At 52.3% G+C, this 20,410-nt stretch overlaps 1 protein-coding gene and 1 pseudogene across 1 annotated transcript; both read left to right on the top strand.

The window, feature by feature from the left end:
- Positions 1-2,081: 2,081 nt before the first annotated feature.
- On the top strand, positions 2,082-4,792 carry LOC139355353 (rootletin-like). Its single transcript, XM_071099657.1, has 4 exons — positions 2,082-2,527; positions 3,294-3,390; positions 4,073-4,175; positions 4,581-4,792. Exons 1-3 carry the CDS (start codon positions 2,457-2,459, stop codon positions 4,160-4,162), a joined length of 258 nt encoding a protein of 85 aa, XP_070955758.1. The 5' UTR covers positions 2,082-2,456; the 3' UTR covers positions 4,163-4,175; positions 4,581-4,792.
- A 758-nt stretch (positions 4,793-5,550) lies between these two features.
- LOC105470751 (rootletin-like) lies at positions 5,551-20,410 on the top strand (annotated as a pseudogene).

Consider the following 20,410-nt stretch of genomic DNA (forward strand, 5'->3'; position numbering starts at 1 on the left):
GGATTTAACCTGTATTATGGACTTAAAATACATTTTTTTTTTTTGAGACAGTGTCTCTCTGTTGCCCAGGCTGAAGTGCAGTGGCACAATCACAACTCACGTTAGGCTTGACCTCCCAGGGTGAAGTGATCCTCCCACTTCAGCCTCCCAAGTAGCTGGGACTATAAGTGTGCACCACTATGTCCAGCTAATTTTTTTTTTTTTTTTTTTTTTTTTTTAGAGACAGGGTCTTGCTGTGTTGCCCAGGCTGGTCTCAAACTCCTGGACTCAAGCAATCCACCTGCCTTGGCCTCCTAAAGTGCTGGAATTACAGAAATGGGCCTGCAAAAATACATTTTTAAGGCCAGGCTCGGTGGCTCATGCCTGTAATTCCAGCCTTTGGGAGGCTGAGGCAGGTAGATCATCTGAGGTCAGGAGTTCAAGACCAACTTGGCCAACATGGTGAAACCCCGTCTCTACTAAAAAATACAAAAATTAGCTGGGTGTGGTGACGTACGTCTGTAATTCCAGGTACTCGGGAGGCTGAGGCAGGAGAATCGCTTGAACCAGGGAGGTGGAGGTTGCAGTGAGCCGAGACTGTAGCACTGTACTCCAGCCTGGGCAACAGAGTGAGACTCTGTCTCAAAAAAACAAAAACAAAATTTTTAAGTAGCCTTGAAAATTTTTGTATTTTACTTTTGATTAAGTCACATGTTCACAAGGTTCACATTTCAAAAGGGTACACAGTAAAACGGCTCCCTTTCACCTCTGACCCTAGATATTCCCCTTCCCTCCTTGTAGGCAAGCAGCATTATCAGCTTCTTTTTCTTTTTATATGTACAATTTTTTTTCTTTTTTCGGCCACCAAGTTACTATGAGAAGCATTATCAGTTTCTTCTTTTTTTTTCAAAATGCAGTCTCCCTCTGTCTCCCAGGCTGGAGTGCAGTGGCATGATCTTGGCTCACTGCAACCCTCTGCCTCCCCGGTTCAGGCAATTCTACCACCTCCACCTCCCAAGTAGCTGGGATTACAGGCATGAGCTACCACACCCAGCTAATTTTTGTATTTTTAGTAGAGGCGGGGTTTCGTCATGTTGGCCAGGCTGGTCTCGAACTCCTGACCTCAGGTGATCCTCCCGCCTTGGCCTCCCAAAGTGCTGGGATTACAGGCGTGAGCCACCGCTCCTGGCCTATCAGTTTCTTAAGTGAACTTCCAGGGTTATCTTACATAATCAAATAAAGCAGATCACACACACACACACACACAGACACATGCACACTTTTTTGTATATATGCCTGGTAAAATTTCATCTTCACAGTTCTCGAAGATGCTTTCCTCACATATTAGTTATAATTGGGAGGTGACTCTGTGTCAGACCAGTAAGAACTTCTCCACTGGTTTTCTTAACCACAGAGTGTTCCACTGAATAGCTGTACCATCACGTACTTAGTCCCCTTTTGATAGACATTCAGGTTGTCACCAGGATTTTTTACACGAGCAATGCTGCAGTGAACCCCCTTGTGCACAAGCCATCTTCTCTGTGCTGGAGTATATCTTTGGATACGTTCTTAGAGGAGGAGCTGGTGGGAAGGTCCTATGCATGCATAGTTCTCGGAGCTTTCCCCCAGTGCTCTCCATTGTGGTTGTACTCACCTTCCCACCAGCTGTGTAGGGGAGCGCCTGTTACCCCAAAGCCCCTCCCTGTGTATTATGTGACCCTTGTTTTTCCCCCTAGTCTGATAGTGGACAAATGGCATCCCAGTGTAGAGTTTGTGTGTGTGTGTGTTTTTTTTTTTCTTTCTCTTTTGTTTTTGAGATGGAGTCTCACTATGTTTCCCATGCTGGCCTCAAACTCCTGGGCTCAAGCAATCCTGCCTCAGCTTCCCACATAGCTGAAACTGCAGGTGCATGCCACTGCACCCAGCCTAGTATAGTTTTATTTTTATTTTTATTTTATTTATTTATTTTTTGAGACGCAGTCTCGCTGTGTCGCCCAGGCTGGAATGCAGCGTCATGATCTCGGCTTACTGCAGTCTCCATGTCCTGGGTTCAAGCAATTCTCCTGCCTCAGCCTCCCAAGTAGCTGGGACTACAGGAGTGTGCCACCATGCCTGGCTAATTTTTTGTATTTTTAGTAGAGACGAGGTTTCACCATGATGGCCAGGCTGGTCTTGAACTCCTGACATCAGGTGATCTGCCTGCCTCAGCCTCCTAAAGTGCTGAGATTACAGGTGTGAGCCACCACGCCTGGCCCCAGCATAGTTTTAATTTGTATTTGGGAGTGAGCCCCATCCCATCGCCAGCCTGTGCTCTCTCCCCAAGGGACCTGCTGCAGCTGGGAGGGGAGCTGGCCCAGACATCATGAGCTGTCCAGGAGGCAGGCCTGGGACTGATCACGGACCTGCAGCTGGCAGAGAGCCGGACCGAGGCAGCCCTGGAGAAGCAGGCCCAGCTAGAGGAGCAGCTGCAGGACAAGATGCTCCACGAGAAGGACCTGGCCCAGCAGCAGATGCAAAGCGACCTGGATGAGGCTGACCTCAGTGCCACGTGGGTACCTGGTGGGTGCTGCATAAGGCAGGCGTCCCTGCAGAAGGTGAAACTGGAGGGTTGGGGAGAAGGGAGCATCTGTTCACTAGGCACAGGGCCTTCCTCTGTGAGCTCAGCCAGTCTTCCCAGGCACCCCACTGAGGTTACGAAGGCACTTGCCCGGTGTATATCATAAACAGCTTAGCCTCTGATGACAGAACCTGTGGCCGGGTGTGGTGGCTCACACCTGTAATTCCAGCACTTTGGGAGGCCAAGGTAGGGGGATTACCTGAGGTCAGGAGCTCAAGACCAGCCTGCCCAACAGGCGAAAGCCTGTCTCTACTAAAATACAAAAACTAGCCAGGTGTGGTGGTGCGTGTTTATAATCCCAGCTATGAGGGAGGCTGAGACAGGAGAATCACTTGAACCCAGGATGTGGAGGTTGCAGTGAGTGAAGATCACATCACTGTATTCCAGCCTGGATGACAGAGCAAAACTCCTTCTGAAAAAAATAAAACAAAAAAACTTGTGCCCCTTACTTCTGCCACCTGGACACGTCCTCAAGTGCTTTCCCATGAGATAAAGCTGGTGGGAACCTCATTCCCGTTTCACAGATGAGAAGCGTGAGGTCTGGAGAGGAGCCAGGACTTGCCTAAGGTCACACAGCCAGGGAGGTGGATGTTAGGGTCCCTGCCTCGGGTTTGAAGAAGCATGGTGGACACAGAGCTAGTGGATTTGAGAGGCAGTGGTGGTCCCCTATTCACCTCTGTTGCTCCCCCAACTCCAGAGTGACAGAGCTGGGCCTGGCAGTGGAGCGTCTTCAGAAGCAGAATCTGGAGAAGGATCAGGTCAACAAGGACCTCACCGAGAAGCTTGAGGCCCTGGTGAGCTGTAGCTGCCCCTGAGATGTGGTAGGGTGGGATGGGGTACCGGCCAGATCCATGGACACAGGCTTAGGGCTGGGCTGCCTGGGCCGCCTGGGCCGCCTGGGCCACCCCCAGCGTCCCACTCACACTCAGGTTCAGGTCTCACAGGTGTGCAGTCTTCGTGGTAAGCACACTCACCTCCTCCATCCCATTTCTTCCCCCCAGCAGCCCTGTAGCATAATCCTCATGACACAGATGGGGAAACTGAGGCCCAAGAGGGGAAATGCTTGTCCAGTCTCAGAGCCAGTAAGCGGGAGAGTCGGGACTTGAACTCCCATTTGCGCTCTCCAGGTCCAGATGCTGCCTCTGGCAACCCAGCTGCTCCCCCTCCCCCACCAGTGGGACACTCACTACCCCAGGGTACAGCCTGGTTTGGTCACCCCTCTGTGTGGGGCCTGGCCTGGGTTCTAGGTTCGGCTCTCCTCCAATTGTCTGTGTGACATGGGGCAGGACACAGCTCTCTCTGGGCTTGGTCTGTTCAGTGAGGGCCTCGGGCCTGCTGCCCCTCGGGCCAGGTGGCTGGCCTATGGACATGGCTTCAGAGGCCACCTGGTCAGTGGTGAGCCAGGGAGGGAAGGGAAAGGGAGGTTTCAGATAAGACAGAACCTGGACCACCTTTGTCTCCCTAACCGCACTCCAGGAATCCCTGCGGCTACAGGAGCAGGCGGCCCTGGAGACAGAGGACGGAGAGGGGCTACAGCAGACCCTAAGGGACCTGGCACAGGTGTGAGCCCAGAGAGCAGGTAAGATAGGGCCCTGCCAGGCAGTCCTGGGCTCCCCCGCCACGCCTTTTGGTGGCCTGGGACTGAACTGCAAATGGGTGGGGGCCTGGAGCCCAGGCTGTAGCTGCTCAGCACCCCTGCTAGCTCACCCGGCCCCTGCCCTGGGGAACCCCCAGTGTCAGAGGGGAGGCACGGCCCTTCCGGAGCCCACCTGTGAGCAACGCCAAATGATGTCTTCGCAATAAATCGGAGGCCTCAGCGGCGAGCTGAGGACTGAGCTAGTGGAGGAGGTGAAATCAGGAAGGCTTGTTGTAGGAGGGAGCATTTGGAATGAGGCAGCCCCCAGCCTCGCCTGGGCAGCTTTACCAGCTAACCCCGCGGTTCCTAACTCTGTGGCCTCCTTCTGCCTCCCTCCCATACCCTCAGGCCATCCTGTGCTATGTTGAGAGCGGCGTCCAGCTGAGCGTCTCCAAGTGTCTCCGAGCCGAGAGCCTGCGGGGGAGGCTCTCGGGCCAGTGGACCCCGTCCCCACCGCGGCGCTCCTAGCCAGGTCGTTCGCCCCGCCGAGGCCCCTCTCCCCGGCCTGCTCAGACTCCTCCAAGCTCGCCCCGATCCACTCCGCCCTGCACAAGTGCCAGCCGCAGGTCCAGGTAGGAAGGGGCTTGAGGGTTCTGGGCGCAGCCAGAGGCCCGGGGGCGGGAGGGGGGCGGGGCTCGCGCCCTCCGGGTTGGGGCGGGAGCGGGGGTGGGGGCGGGTCAGGGGCCAGGGTCAGGGGGAGGAGTCTGAGCGCCGCAGGGTGCAGCCAGAGCCCTGAGAAAGTGTCTGAGGGTGTCATGACCCCGAAGGAGGTGGCCGAGAGCTCTGCGGTGAAGCCGAGCCCAGAAGTGGGGGTGCTTGGGCAGCTGGTGGAGGGAGGAGACTGCTGCAGTGTTAGGGTCATGGTAGAGAGGGAGACATGTCCCTGGTTATACAGAGCCAGGATTCTGGGAAAAGTTCTAGCAAGGGGAATCAGAGCCTAGGATGAGAGGAGCTCGGGAACTAGGGGCAGAGCCAGGGTAGGGAGGGGTCTGAGAGTGGAACCAGGATGCAAAGGGGAGGAGCCTGGGAGCCCTGGGGGTGGGGTCAGAACCCAGGAGACGAAGGTGCCTGGGGGTTTGTCTCGCATCCGGGGGAGTTTGACAGGAATTGTCCGGGACCCCACGGAGGTGAGGGCTCAAAGGGTGGTGAGGGCACATAGTAGGGGAGTGGAAGCCTGGATCTCAGGCCTAGGCTCCTATCCTGTCCCAGGCCAGGTCCAGACCCTGGACCCCACCTAGCGTAGGCTAGTGTGTATCCCTGGAACCAGAAGAGGCTTCCCAGGACCCCCGTAGACTCTGTGATGCCCACGCCCCGGAACATGGGTGGGCGCTATGAGGCAAGCCAGGTCTGGGCACCCTGCGGAAGCAGCTTAGCGACAGCGAGAGTGAGCGGCGGGCCCTAGAGGAACAACTGCAGCGCCTGCGGGAAAAGACCAACTGCGCCCTGCAGGCCCATGAGGACGCCCAGCGCGAGGTGCAGCGGCTGCGGAGTGCCAACGAGCTCCTGAGCAGGTGCCCGGGAGGTCTGAGCTGGGGGGTGCTGAAGAATAAATCAGCGTCTGGGCATAAGAGCAGTTGAGCCTTATGCATGTGGTCTGCACTAATATGGTCGCCCTGAGCTGCATGTGCCTATTAACATTTTATTTATTATTTTATTATTTACTTATGAGATGGAGTCTCATTCTGTCGCCCAGACTGGAGTGCAGTGGTGCGATCTTGGCTCACTGTAAGCTCCGCCTCCCGGGTTCACCTATTACCCTGCCTTAGCCTCCCGAGTAGCTGGGACTACAGGCTCCCGCCAGCACGCCCTGCTAATTTTTTTTTTTTTTTTTTTTGAGACGGAGTTTCACTCTGTCGCCCAGGCTGGAGTGCAGTGGCATGATACCGACTCATTGCATTCTCTGCCTCCCTTGTTTAAGCAGTTCTCACCTCAGCCTCCCGAGGAGCTGGGATTACAGGTGCCCATCACCACGCCCAGCTATTTTTTTTTTTGTATATTTAGTAGAGATGGGGTTTCACCATCTTGGCCAGGCTGATCTTGAACTCCTGACCTCGTGATCCACCCGCCTCTGTCTCCCAAAGTGCTGGGATTACAGGCATGAGCCACCGCGCCTGGCCAACATTTAGTTTTTATTATTCAGTTTTGTTTTGTTTTGCTTTGTTTTGAGTCACGCTGGTGCTCTGCTTCCCAGGCTGGGGCACAGTGGCTCCATCACAGCTCACTGTTGCCTGGAACTCCCAGACTCAAGTGATCCTCCCACCTCTACCTCCCAACTGTCCCTAGTTGGGGGCCAGGGCCTGGGCCTGGCCTGGGGAAGGATATGGGACCCATGCCTGAGAGTTAGGTTTCCACTCCCTTCCTCTGTGCCCTCATCACCCTCTGAGCCCTCACCTCCCCGGGTCCTGGGCAACTCTGATCTCAGCCCTGAGGATGCTAGACAAGCCCCCAACATTTCTAAATTTTTTGTAGAGATGGGGGTCTCACTATGTTCCCATGCTGGTCTTGAACTCTTGGCTTCAAACACTCCTTCCTCCTCAGCCTCCCAAATTGCTGGGATTACAGGCATAAGCCACTGTGTCTGGCTCTTTTAAAATTTAATTTAAAATTTTAAAAAGTGAAAATTCAGACCGGGTGTGGTGGCTCACACCCAGCTGACTGACCAACATGGTGAAACCTGTTTCTACTAAAAATACAAAAATTAACCAGGCATGGTGGCATGCTCCTGTAATCCCAGCTACTTGGGAGGCTGAGGTGGGAGAATCAGTTGAACCCTAGAGGCGGAAGTTGCAATGAGCCAGGATCGTGTCACCGCACTCCAGGTTGGGAGATGAGGAAGACTCCGTCTCAAAAAAAAAAAAAAGGCTGGTTGCGGTGGCTCACACCTGTAATCCCAGCACTTGGGGAGGCCGAGGTGGGCGGATCACGAGGTCAGGAGATCGAGACCATCCTGGCTAACATGGTGAAACCCCGTCTCTACCAAAAATACAAAAACAAAATTAGCTGGGCATGGTGGCGGGCACCTGTAGTCCCAGCTACTGGAAGGCTGAGGTGGGACAATGGTGTGAACCTGGGAGGCAAAGCTTGCAGTGAGCTGAGATCACACCACTGTACTCCAGCCTGGGTGACAGATTGAGACTCCATCTGAAAAAAAAAAAAAAAGAAAAAGAAAAAAGAAGAAGAAAATTCAGTTTTTTAGTTGCCCTAGCCACATTTCAAGCATTCATCAACCATACGTGGCCATAGAACATTCTGTCATCTCGGAGAGTTCTATTGACAGCACTATTCTGGACTGTATTTCTTGGAGTTTTAAAATTTTATTTTATTTTAATTTTTTATTTTTTTTATTTCAGAGGTGGGGTCTTGCTGTGTTGCTCAGGATGGTCTCAAACTTCTGGCCTCAAGCAATTACGCTGCCTCAGCCTCCCCAAATGCTGATATTACAGGCAAAAGCCACCATGTCTAGCCTTGAAGATTTTTTTTTTCTTTTAATTTGAGACAGGGTCCTGTTCTGTCACCCAGGCTGGAGTGCAGTGGTGCAATCTCACTTCACTGCAACCTCCACCTCCTAGGCTTAAGTGATCCTCCCATCTCAGCCTCCTGAGTAGCTGAGACTACAGGCACACACCACCATGCCTGGCTAATTTTTCTGTTTTTTGTAGAGATGGGGTTTTGACATGTTGTCCAGGCTGATCTCTAACTCTTGAGCTCAAATGATCCACGCATATCGGCCTCCCAAAATACTGGGATTATAGGTGTGAGCCATCACGCCAGGCACCTTGAAGATTTTTAAGACAAGAAATTATCCACTACTTTTTCTTTTCCCCCCACTCTTATTGCCCATCGCATGATCTTGGCTCACTGCAACCTCCACCTCCCGGGTTCAAGTGATTCTCTTGCCTCAGCCTCCCTGGTAGCTGGGATTACAGGTGCCTGCCACCATGCCTGGCTAATTTTTATATTTTTAGTAGAGATGGGGTTTCACCATGTTGGCTAGGCTGGTGTCGAACTCCTGACCTCAGGTGATTCACCCACCTTGGTATCCCAAAGTGCTGGATTACAGGCATGAGCCACCGTTCTTGGCACCTTGAAGATTTTTAAGACAATAAATTATCCACTTAGCTGCCAGGTTGTTTTTGATATTTTGTTGTTTGGTTTTTGTCTTCATAAATGTAACGATCTTATGAAAAGTTTGAAAAATAGAAATAAAAAGACAGCGCCTTCTCACAGCCTCATCTGCCCATCCTAACTCATTTAGGGCACTGGTTTTCCTTCCCATCGTGTCTCCTGGCAGTGAGATAGCAAATGTTTCCTCCACACCTACTGTGTGCCAGGCTCTTGGCCGAGTGTTTTTTATGTACTCTGTCATTTAGTCTTCCTGTCAAACTCATGCAATTCGGAACTCTGTTGTTGTAAGCTTGAGAGACTCGCTCAGACTCATACAGCCTGTGTGGCTGGGGGTGGCAGGGTGGGAATTGGAAGTCAGGTCCACGTGAGGGTAAACCGAGGCTTTCCATGTCTGGAAAGGAGAAGGTCTTTTTAAGTAGTTGTGTTCACAGCATACATCCCGTTTTGCATTCTGCTATTTTTACTTAACAGCACATTGTCACCTGGGCATGGTGATTCACGCCTGTAAACCCAACACTTTGGGAGGCCAAGGCAGGTGGGTCACTTGAGGTCAGGAGTTTGAGACCAGCCTGGCCAACATGGCAAAACCCCATCTCTACTAAAAATAAAAAAATTGGCCGGGCATAGTGGCTCACGCCTGTAATCCCAGAACTTTGGGAGGGTGAGGCGGGAGGACCAACTGAGGTTGGGAGTTCGAGACCAGCCTGACCAACATGGAGAAACCCTGTGTCTACTAAAAATGCAAAATTAGCCGTCCGTGGTGGTGCATACCTGTAATCCCAGCTACTTGGGAGGCTGAGGCAGGAGAATCGCTTGAACCTGGGAGGCAAGTTTGTGGTGAACTGAGATCACGCTGTTACACTCCAGCCAGGGCAACAAGAGTGAGAGTCTGTTTCAAAAATAAATAAATAAATAAATAAAAATAAAAGGAAAAAATAAAAAAAATTAGGGCTAGGTGTAGTGGCTCACGCCTTTATTCCCAGCAATTTGGGAGGCTGAGGCAGGCAGATCACTTGAGGTCAGAAGTTTGAAACCAGCCTGGCCAACATGGTAAAACCCTGCTTCTAACTAAAAATGCAAAAATTAGTTGGGTGTGGTGATAGGTGCCTATAATCCCAGCTACTTTGGAGGCTGAGGCAGGAGAATCGCTTGAAGTCTGGAGGTGGAGGTTGCAGCAAGCTGAGATTGTGTCACTGCACTCCAGCCTGGGCGACAGAGTGAGACTCTGTCTTAAAAAGAAAAATTTCTGGATGCTGTGGCTCACACTTGTAATCCCAGCACTTTGGGAGGCCGAGGCGGGCAGATCACGAGGTCAGGAGATCAAGATCATGCTGCTGACACGGTGAAACCCCGTCTCTACTAATAATACAAAAAATTAGCCAGGCGTGGTGACAGGCGTCTATAGTCCCAGCTACTCAGGAGGCTGAGGCAGGAGAATGGTGTGAACCTGGGAGTCGGAGCTTGCAGTAAGCCGAGATCGTGCCACTGCACTCCAGCCTGGGTGACAGAGCGAGACTCTGTCTTAAAAAAAAAAAAAAAAAAAAAAAAATCACATCGTGAAGTTTTTTTGCACCTACTGCAAGTGAGGAAAGAAGCAGCTCACAGCAAGTCTTTGGGGTTCCTGTTGCTGCCTTTTCCTCCCGCCCATGCTGTGGCCACCATGTGCCTATGTAGCAGGAAGCTGTGGGATGTGCAGACTCAGCTCTATTGGGCTTCCCAGAATGGAGGGGCGTGGGGTGTTTATAGGGGGCATTTCCTGGTCACATGGCCTAGCAGAGCTGGTGGCACAATTGCCCGTGTGTCCCAGCAGCCTAGCCTGGCCTCTTCTACCTGGCAGGGTGCTTGGAGATAATGCCAGCACCTCCATCCACTCCAAGTGGGCACGCTGGGGAGAAGGAAAACCAGGTTCTTCTGCTAGAGGGTGTGAGTGAAATGAGTCAGCCATGGGCATGGTCAGGGAAGGCTTCCTGGAGGCAGGTGCCTTGGAAGACGGAAGGATGTAGCTCATGGCTAGGGGAGCAGCCAGCCACCTTCCCTGGAGAGAGCAGACCCAGCATCCCCTCTGTTCCCCCTTCCTCTTGCCCTGAAGGGAGAAGAGCAACCTGGCCCACAGCCTGCAGGTTTCACATTTCAAGCACTCATCAACCATACATGGCCACAGAACAGTCTGTCATCTCAGAGAGTTCTATTGACAGCACTATTCTGGACTGTATTTATTTATTTATTTATTTATTTTGAGACGGAGTCTCGCTCTGTCGCCCAGGCTGGAGTGCAGTGGCCGGATCTCAACTCACTGCAAGCTCCGCCTCCCGGGTTTACGCCATTCTCCTGCCTCAGCCTCCCAAGTAGCTGGGACTACAGGCGCCCGCCACCTCCCCCCGGCTAGTTTTTTGTATTTTTTAGTAGAGACGGGGTTTCACCGTGTTAGCCAGGATGGTCTCAATCTCCTGACCTCGTGATCCGCCCGTCTCGGCCTCCCAAATCGCTGGGATTACAGGCTTGAGCCACCGCGCCCAGCTCTTTTTTTTTTTTTTTTTTAGAGATGGGGTCTTGCTGTGTTGCTCAGGATGGTCTCAAACTCCTGGCCTCAAGCAATTCCCCTGCCTCGGCCTCCCAAAATGCTGAGATTACAGGCATAAGCCACCATGCCTAGCCTTGAAGATTTTTTTTTTTTTTTTTAATTTGAGACAGAATCTTGTTCTGTCACCCAGGCTGGAGTACAGTGGTGTGATCTCAGTTCACTGCAACCTCCACCTCCAAGGCTTAAGTGATCATCCCAACTCAGCCTCCCGAGTAGCTTGGACTACAGGTACACACCACCACACCTGGCTAATTTTTCTGTTTCTTGTAGAGATGGGGTTTCACCATGTTGCCCAGGCTGATCTCTAATTCCTGAGCTCAAATGATCCACCCATCTCAGCCTCCCAAAGTACTGGGATTATAGGTGAGCCATCACACCAGGCACCTTGAAGTTTTTTTTTTTTTGAGATGGAGTCTTGCTCTGTTGCCAGGCTGCCATGCAGTGGCGCGATCTCGGCTCACTGCAAGCTCCACCTCCCGGGTTCGCCCCATTCTCCTGACTCAGCCCCCTGAGTAGCTGGGACTACAGGTGCCCACTGGAACACCCTGCTACTTTTTTTTGTATTTTTAATAAAGATGGGGTTTCACCGTGTCAGCCGGGTTGGTCTCGATCTCCTCACCTCGTGATCCGCCCACCTCTGCCTTCCAAAGTGCTGTGATTACAGGCATGAGCCACCGCGCCCAGCCGAAGATGTTTAAGACAAGGAATTATCCACTTCTTTTTTTTCCCCCCCAACTCTTGTTGCCCATGGCATGATATTGGCTCACTGCAACCTCCACCTCCTGGGTTCAAGCGATTCTCTTGCCTCAGCCTCCCTGGTAGACTACAGGTGCCCGCCACCATGCCTGGCTAATTTTTTTTTTTTTTTTTTTTTTTTTTTTTTTTGAGACGGAGTCTGGCTCTGTCACCCAGGCTGGAGTGCAGTGGCGCGATCTCGGCTCACTGCAAGCTCCGCCTGCCGGGTTTACGCCATTCTCCTGCCTCAGCCTCCCGAGTAGCTGGGACTACAGGCGCCCGCCACCTCGCCTGGCTAGTTTTTTGTATTTTTTAGTAGAGACGGGGTTTCACCGTGTTAGCCAGGATGGTCTCGATCTCCTGACCTCGTGATCCGCCCGTCTCGGCCTCCCAAAGTGCTGGGATTACAGGCTTGAGCCACCGCGCCCGGCCAATTTTTGTATTTTTAGTAGAGATGGGATTCCATCATGTTGGCTAGGCTGGTGTTGAACTCCTGACCTCAGGTGATTCTCCCACCTCGGCCTCCCAAAGTGCTGGATTACAGGCATGAGCCACCGTTCTTGGCACCTTGAAGATTTTTAAGACAATAAATTATCCATTTAGCTGCCAGGTTGTTTTTGATATTTTGTTGTTTGGTTTTTGTCTTCATAAATGTAACCATCTAATGAAAAGTTTGAAAAATAGAAATAAAAAGACAGCGCCTTCTCACAGCCTCATCTGCCCATCCTAACTCATTTAGGGCACTGGTTTTCCTTCCCATTGTGTCTCCTGGCAGTGAGATAGCAAATGTTTCCTCCACACCTACTGTGTGCCGGGCTCTTGGCCGAGTGTTTTTTATGTACTCTGTCATTTAGTCTTCCTGTCAAACTCATGCAATTCGGAACTCTGTTGTAAGCTTGAGAGACTCGCTCAGACTCGTACAGCCTGTGTGGCTGGGGGTGGCAGGGTGGGAATTGGAATTCAGGTCCATGTGAGAGTAAACTGAGGCTTTCCATGCCTGGAAAGGAGAAGGTCTTTTTAAGTAGTTGTGTTCACAGCAAGCATCCCATTTCACATTCTGCGAAATGTAGAGATGGGGGTCTCACTGTGTTGCCCATGCTGGTCTTGAACTCCTAGTTTCAAACACTCCTCCCACCTCAGCCTCCCAAATTGCTGGGATTACAGGCATAAGCCACTGTCCCTGGCTGTATTAAATTTTAATTAAAAGTTTTAAAAAGGGAAAATTCAGGCTGGGTGTGTTTTACTTAACAGCACATTGTCGACTGGGCACGGTGGCTCACGCCTGTAATCCCAGCATTTTGGGAGGCCAAGGCGAATGGATCACTGGAGCTCAAGAGTTAGAGACCAGCCTGGCCAACATGGTGAAACCCCATCTCTATTAAAAATAAAAAAAATTGGCCAGGCATAATGGCTCACGCCTGTAATCTCAGCACTTTGGGAGGCCAAGGCGGGAAGACCACCTGAAATCAGGAGTTTGAGACCAGCCTGACCAACATGGAGAAACCCTGTGTCTACTAAAAATACAAAATTAGTCGTCAGTGGTGGCACATGCCTGTAATCCCAGCTACTTGGGAGGCTGAGGCAGGAGAATCGCTTGAACCCGGAGGCAGAGTTTGTGGTGAACCGAGATTACGCCATTGCACTCCAGCCCGGGCAACAAGAGTGAAAGTCTGTGTCAAAAAAATATATAAATAAAAATAAAAGTAAAAAATAAAAAAATTAGGGCCGGGTGTGGTGACTCATGCCTGTCTTCCCTGCACTTTGAGAGGCTGAGGCGGGCAGATCACCTCAGGTCAGGACTTTGAGACCAGCCTGGTCAACATGGTGAAACCCTGCTTCTAAGTAAAAATACAAAAATTACCTGGGCGTGGTGATAGGCACCTATAATCCCAGCTACTTGGGAGGCTGAGGCAGGAGAATCGCTTGAAGTCTGGAGGTGGACGTTGCAGCAAGCTGAGATCGTGTCACTGCACTCCAGCCTGGGCAACTGAGTGAGACTCTGTCTTAAAAAAAAAATTGCTGGACGTGGTGCCTTGCACCTGTAATCCCAGCACTTTGGGAGGCGGGCAGATCACAAGGTCAGATCGAGACCATCCTGGCTAACACGGTGAAACCCCGTCTCTACTAAAAATACAAAAAATTAGCTGGGTGTGGTGGCAGGTGCCTGTAGTCCCAGCTACTCAGGAGGCTGAGGCAGGAGAATGGCGTGAACCTGGGAGGCGGAGCTTGCAATGAGGGGAGATCACGCTACTGCACTCCAGCCTGGGTGACAGAGTGAGACTCCGTCTCAGGAAAAAAAAAAAATCACATCGTGAAGTTTTTTTGCACCTACTGCCAGTGAGGAAAGAAGCAGCTCACAGCAAGTCTTTGGGGTCCCAGTTTTTGCCTTCTCCTCCCGCCCCTGCTGTGGCCACCATGTGCCTATGTAGCAGGAAGCTGTGGGATCTGCAGACTCAGCTTTATCAGGCTTCCCTGAATTGAGGGGCATGAGGTGTTATGGGGGCATTTCCTGGTCACATGGCCTAGCAGAGCTGGTGGCACAATTGCCTGCGTGTCCCAGGAGCCCAGCCTTGCCTACCTGGTAGAGTGCTTGGAGATCATGCCAGCACCTCCATCCACTCCAAGTGGACAGGCTGGGGAGAAGGAAAGCCAGGTTCTTCTGCTGGAGGGTGTCAGTGAAATGAGTCAGCCATGGGCAGGGTGGTCAGGGAAGGCTTCCTGGAGGCAGGTGCCTTGGAAGATGGGAGGATGTAGCTCATGGCTAGAGGAGCAGCCAGCCACCTTCCCTGGAGCGCAGCCCCAGCATTCCCTCTACTCCCCCTCCCCTTGTCCTGAAGGGAGAAGAGCAACCTGGCCCACAGCCTGCAGGTGGCCCAGAAGCAGGCCGAGGAGCTGCGGCGGGAGAAGCTGCAGGCTGCCCAGGAGGAGCTGAGACGCCAGTGGGACCGGCTGGAGGAAGAGCAGGAGGACGGGTGCGCCGGGAGCTTGAGCGCAGGTGAGCAGCATCTCGCCTCCCTGTCAGGGCCCTTCAAATGTGCCTCAGATCCCCTGACAGTGCCCCTGGGGGGTTAGGGAGCACCCACTGGGTCCTGGGCCTCCTACCATCTGGACCCCTCTGATGCTGGGTTTTCTAACCAGTCCCATTTCAGGAAATTGAGGCTCAGGGAGGTGTCGTCACTTACCTGGGGTCAGAGAACTAGTTAAAAGGTAGAACTTGGATGATAATAACAACAATAATTAAAATAACAGTAGTAATATTAACAATAGTATTTTAAAAATTTAGTTATGATCATAATAATATCCTTACTAATTTCACTAAGTACCAGATACTGTTTTAAGCAATTCAGTTCTCATTCAACTCTATGATAACTCTGTGTCGTCGAAGCTGTTATCTCCATTTTGTGGATGGTAAACTGAGGCACAGAGAAGCCATGTTCCTTGCCCCAAGTCACACAGCTAATTAGCAGAAGAGCCAGGATTTGAACCCGGGCATTCTGCCTTCAGAGTTAACCTCTTCCCCACTGCGCTGCTTACCTCTCTGGGACGTGATCGATGATGATGTTTAGTAGACTGTGGTGGTGCATGTGATTCTTGTTTCTGAAGGCCCTTGGGGACATGTGTCAGGCACCATTTTAAGCACATGTGAAGTCTGTACCCTTAAAACAGGCCGGGTGTGGTCGCTCATGCCAGTAATCCCAGCAATTTGGGAGACTGAGGCAGGGGAATCGCCTGAGGTCAGGAGTTCGAGACCAGCCCGACCAATATGGGGAAACCCCATCTCTACTAAAACTACAAATTTAGCCAGGCATGGTGGCGGGCACCTGTAATCCCAGCTACTCAGGAGGCTGAGGTAGGAGAATTGCTTGAACCTGGGAGGCAGAGGTTATAGTGAGCCGAGATCGCACCACTGTACTCCAGCCTGGGTGACAGAGCGAGACTCTGTCTCAAAAAAACAATGTCACGAGGCAAGTGTTACCTCGTTTTGCAGATGTGAAAACAGAGGCCCAGGGTCATGCAGCTAAGTGTAGTGGGCTTGGTTGCCCTGTGGGCCAGGCTCTTTCTCTCCAAACTCCTGCCTCAGGCCTGGTCCCCAGCCCAGCATCTCGCTGGCTACAGGAGGTTCAGGGCAGGAAAGTGACATGGGCCACCCACCCGTCCTCTGTCCCGCAGCCATAGACAACTAGAGCAGCTGGAAGGGAAGCGCTCAGTCCTGGCCAAGGAGCTGGTGGAGGTGAGGGAGGCGCTGAGCCGCGCCATGCTGCAGCGGGACATGCTGCAGGCCGAGAAGGCCGAGGCGGCCGAGGCTCTGACCAAGGTGGGTCCCTGTTTGCTGCACAACCACAAACCTACCTCTGACCCCCAGCCCCAAGACTTCTCACTCTGTCATTGTCTGGTCCCAGTGTCAGGCAGACCTCTGGGCCTGGTCACAGACTGACCCCTTCCTTCTGGATACAGGCTGATCTTTGTCACAGGCCACAGACCTCTGGACCTCTGGTCCCAGCCATAAGTGGATTGACCTCTCTTTATGGTTGTATCCCTGCTCTTCTGGATGCTCCTGGGGGCAGTGCCTATAGCTCAGGGTCATCTAGTGCCTGAGACTCAGCTCCTGGGGTCTGAGAGTTGGGGCCACAGCCCAGAGAGTCCTTGGCGGGGGGCTGGCCTTGTCCGCTGCAGCCTGGGCTCTGAGCAGTGCTATCCCTAGACCCTACTCGGGGGATCCTCTGAACTCTGGTCCTGCCCTGCAGCTTGAGCTATTTTTGCACAGCTCTGTGGTGCGTGGCTTTTAAATGGCTCCATCAGCAGCAGGCTTTCTGCGGTGATTTTTTTTTTCCATCTCACGCTATGTCCCCTCCTTGTCTCACCTCCCCTGTCTCCGAGGGTCCGTCTCTCTGGGTCTCTTCTTGTCTCTCCTCACCTCTTCCCGACCTTTCTGCCTTTCGTCATCTCTGAGGGCCTGACTCTGCAGGCTGAGGCTGGCCGCGTGGAGCTCGAGCTCTCCATGACCAAGCTGAGGGCAGAGGAGGCCTCCCTGCAGGACTCCCTGTCCAAGCTGAGTGCCCTCAACGAGAGCCTTGCTCAGGACAAGCTGGATCTGAACCACCTTGTAGCCCAGGTACACTGTGCACCTGTGGGCCCACCTGCCTTGCCCAGTGTCAGTGAGGCACCCCGGGCCCAGCCCTGTACCTGTCTTGACCTGTGCCTCCCTTTCTGTCTCTGGTTCTCTGTCTGTCTCCGTCTGTCTGTCTATCCTCTCTCGGTGTCAGAGCACAGAAGCTCCATGGGCCCTCATCTCCCCCTCCCCAGTGTCCCACACACCCAAGGGCACTGCCCCTCATTCCCTGGGAGCCTCCCCTGGGATATTGTGGCTGGTGGGTGGGTGGATGAGGCCTCCTGGTCCTGGGAGGAATGCCCTGCTTATGAGGCCCCATTCGTACCGGGCCCACAGCTGGAGGAAGACAAAGCCGCCCTGCAGTGTGTGTGTGTGTGTGTGTGTGTGTGTGTGTGTGTGTGTGTTTGTTTTTGAGACAGAGTCTTGCTCTGTTGCCCAGGCTGGAGTGCAGTGGCACGATCTGGGCTCACTACAACCTCTGCCTCCATGGTTTAAGCTGTTCTCCTGCCTCAGTGTCCCAAGTAGTGGGGACTACAGGTGTGCACCACCATGTCTGGCTAATTTTTGCATTTTTAGCAGAGACAGGGTTTCACCACATTGGCCAGGCTGGTCTTGAACTCCTGACCTCAAATGATCCACCTGCCAAAGTGCTGGGATTATAGGCGTGTGCCACCGTGCCGGGCCGGGCCCTCATTTTTGTACACACGTGCACTGCAGATCTAGAGAAGGTCATGACTTACCCAAGTACATATAGCACATGAGGGCAGACCCTGGGCTCAAACCCAGGCCTTCTGCCAGGACTGGGTTAGGCCCGAAGTTGGGGTGCTGCATGATGAACAAGCTGGGGGATGCTGGGAGTGCTGCTCAGTCTCTGGGTGAGGGCCAGCTCTCCCGGCAGCTGGGCGGGCGGGAGCAGGAGCTGGAGCAGGCCCGGCGGGAGGCCCAGCGTAAAGGGTCCATGGATCTCTCTATATTATTTCTTACAACTGCACTTGAATCTATAATTATCTTCATTGGAGAGCCATGGGAAGTGGGATTTGGCTGCAGGGAGATGGTTCCCCCCACCCCCTGAGCCTGGGTAAGGGCTGGGGGCTCCCTGGGAATGCTGCAGGGTGGCAGTGGTTCCCAAGGGGGCTGCTCAGGATTGCAAACGTTCCACCACCTTTATGCCACCGTAAATGATTCAGGTAAATTGCTCTGGCCTGTGGGAGGAAGCAGCCCTGGCAGAGGTCTTCAGTGGCAGGTTCGCAGAGACAGGGGAGGCTGTGTGGGGCCCGTTAAGGTTCCAGGTCCCTTAAGGTGCAGGAGATAGGGGGCCATGGACTCATTAGAGAAGGCGGGGTGGGTGCCTGGGGATGGAGGGGTCAGCTACGGCAGGGCCTTGCCCGTAAGGGCTGTGGCTACCCCACCAGAGGCACCCGAGGCTCCTGCCCACTGAGTGTCCATGGAAATACCCTCCAAGGCAGTTCGCTGAGTGAGGGGAGGGAAAGCGTGGGTGATGGAAGGACACCTGCCTGCCTTCATTGGCTTCCTCAGTTCCAGGTAGCACCTGGTCTGTCATGTACTCTGATGTCCCTGGGGGTCCCTTGTGTGAGCTGACCTTTCTGGGGTGTTTCCTAGAGGCCCAGAACAGACCGGAGGGTTAGGGGTCCTCGTTCAGCTCAGGGAGTTTTGAGGCAAGCATCTTACCTCCCATGGTCTTCCTGGCATTCTCCAGTTTGCAGAGGACTGAACCCTGGGCATTTCACATCCAAAGGTGGAGTGACGTCTCAGGGGTCCTGTGTGCACAGAGCCCGACCCAGAGCCTCTCACAGTTGGTTACAGGATTTGATGCTGACACTAGGATGGTGTTTTGCTGACACAGGAATGCAGGCTCAGGAGCTGGTGTGAAGGTCCTTCTACTGGTGCCTGCTACTTGGGCATCCAGAACTAAAGCACTGAGTCCTTCTTTGTTTCAGGAACTTCCTTGATTTAACTTTTCTGATTGGTGGGTGCTTCTAATTGGAGAACCTTCCAGAAAGCACCGCCTTTGACAAGTGGCTGGGTGGCCAAAGGACTGCCAATATTCCCACCTGCCTTCCTCTAACTCTGCCATTCTGACTATAAAATCCCCCAGAAGAAACCTTTGTCAGGTCTGATGCAGGCAGAGTATGTAGGGAGGTGTTGGGAGTGGGGGCTGAGAATGGTAGAAGCTTCATCGCAGAGACAAGAGAAGAGACAGCTGAGTGAGAGACAGTGAGTCAAGAGAGCTCAGCAGATGCCAGACCCGGAGCAGATGGGAGTAGGATGGCAGAGGCCCCAGGGCTTGCAGAAATCATGGGGAAGGCACAGGTCACCCCACAGGCACGAGTGAGGGTGCTGGAATTCATTTTTACCAAACCTTACACCTGGCTTTCCTGTGAATCTCAGGGGCTCCAGAGCAGCAGGCACACTGCTGGTGGGGGAGGCACGTCTGTGCAGAGGTCCACTGTGGTCTTCAGCCCAGAGCACGGACATCCCAACCAGGGCTGCAAACTAGAGTTTGGGGCCCAGATGGTGGGCTGGCCTGATGGAACAGACAAGAACTGAGGAGACTCTCACCGCTACTGGAGGACCAGACTGATGGGAGACAGAAGCTGTGCACGGACTGATGGGAGACAGAAGCTGTGCATGGACTGATGGGAGACAGAAGCTGCGCATGGACTGATGGGAGACAGAAGCTGTGCATGGGCCACCACCCCTTCAGGGGCACAGTTGCCACTGGCATGCCTGAGAGTTTGTTTTCAAAAGAATGTCTTTCAGAATTTGTGATGAAGAACCCAAAAGCAAATGTGACAAAAAATAGACAAATGGGACTTCTGCACAGTGAAAGAAACTATTAAAACATGAACAGAGTAAACAGACAGCCTGCAGAAGGGGAGAAAATATTTGCAAACTGCGTCTGACAAAGGTCTGATTTCCAGAATCTATAAGGAACTTAAACAATTCAGCAAGCAAAAAAACCAAATAATCCCATTGAAAAGTGGGCAAAGGACATGGACAGACACTTCTCAAAAGACATAAAGTTGGCCAACAAACACATGAGAAAATGCTCAACATCACTAATCATTACAGACGTGCAAATCAAAACCACAATGAGACAGCATCTCAAGCCAGTCAGAATGGCAATTATTAAAAAGTAAAAAAATGACAGATGTTGTTGAGGCTTTGGAGAAAAGAAAATGCTTATCCATTGTTAGTGGGAATGCAAATGAGATCGTCCCCTGTGGAAAGCAGTTTGGAGATTTCTCAAAGAACAAAAAACAGAATTATCACTGGACCCAGCAATCCCATCACTGGGTATATACCCAAAAGAAAATAAATGTCCTACCAAAAAGACACCTGCACTCAAATGTTTACTGAACCACTATTCACAATAGCAAAGACATGGAATCAATCCAAGTGCCCATCAGCAGTGTATTGGATAAAGAATATGGGGTACATATACACCATGGAATACTACACAGCCATAAAAAGTGAAATTGTGGCCTTTGCAGCAACATGAATGCATTTGGAATCCATTATCCTAAGCTAATTAATGCAGAAACAGAAAACCAAACACATGTGCCCACCCATGATGGGGAGCTAAACAGTGGGTATACACAGACA

The sequence above is a fragment of the Macaca nemestrina genome, chromosome 1 (genome assembly GCF_043159975.1).
Source record: "Macaca nemestrina isolate mMacNem1 chromosome 1, mMacNem.hap1, whole genome shotgun sequence".
Taxonomy (NCBI): domain Eukaryota; kingdom Metazoa; phylum Chordata; class Mammalia; order Primates; family Cercopithecidae; genus Macaca; species Macaca nemestrina.

Bases quoted from the DNA above. Each gene is read 5' to 3' on its own strand.
- LOC139355353 (XM_071099657.1), top strand. From the start codon at position 2,457: ATGCTCCACGAGAAGGACCTGGCCCAGCAGCAGATGCAAAGCGACCTG. The intron at 2,528-3,293 runs GTGGGTACCTGG...CCCCAACTCCAG, and splicing joins GAGGCTGACCTCAGTGCCAC to AGTGACAGAGCTGGGCCTGG. The intron at 3,391-4,072 runs GTGAGCTGTAGC...ACCGCACTCCAG, and splicing joins CCGAGAAGCTTGAGGCCCTG to GAATCCCTGCGGCTACAGGA.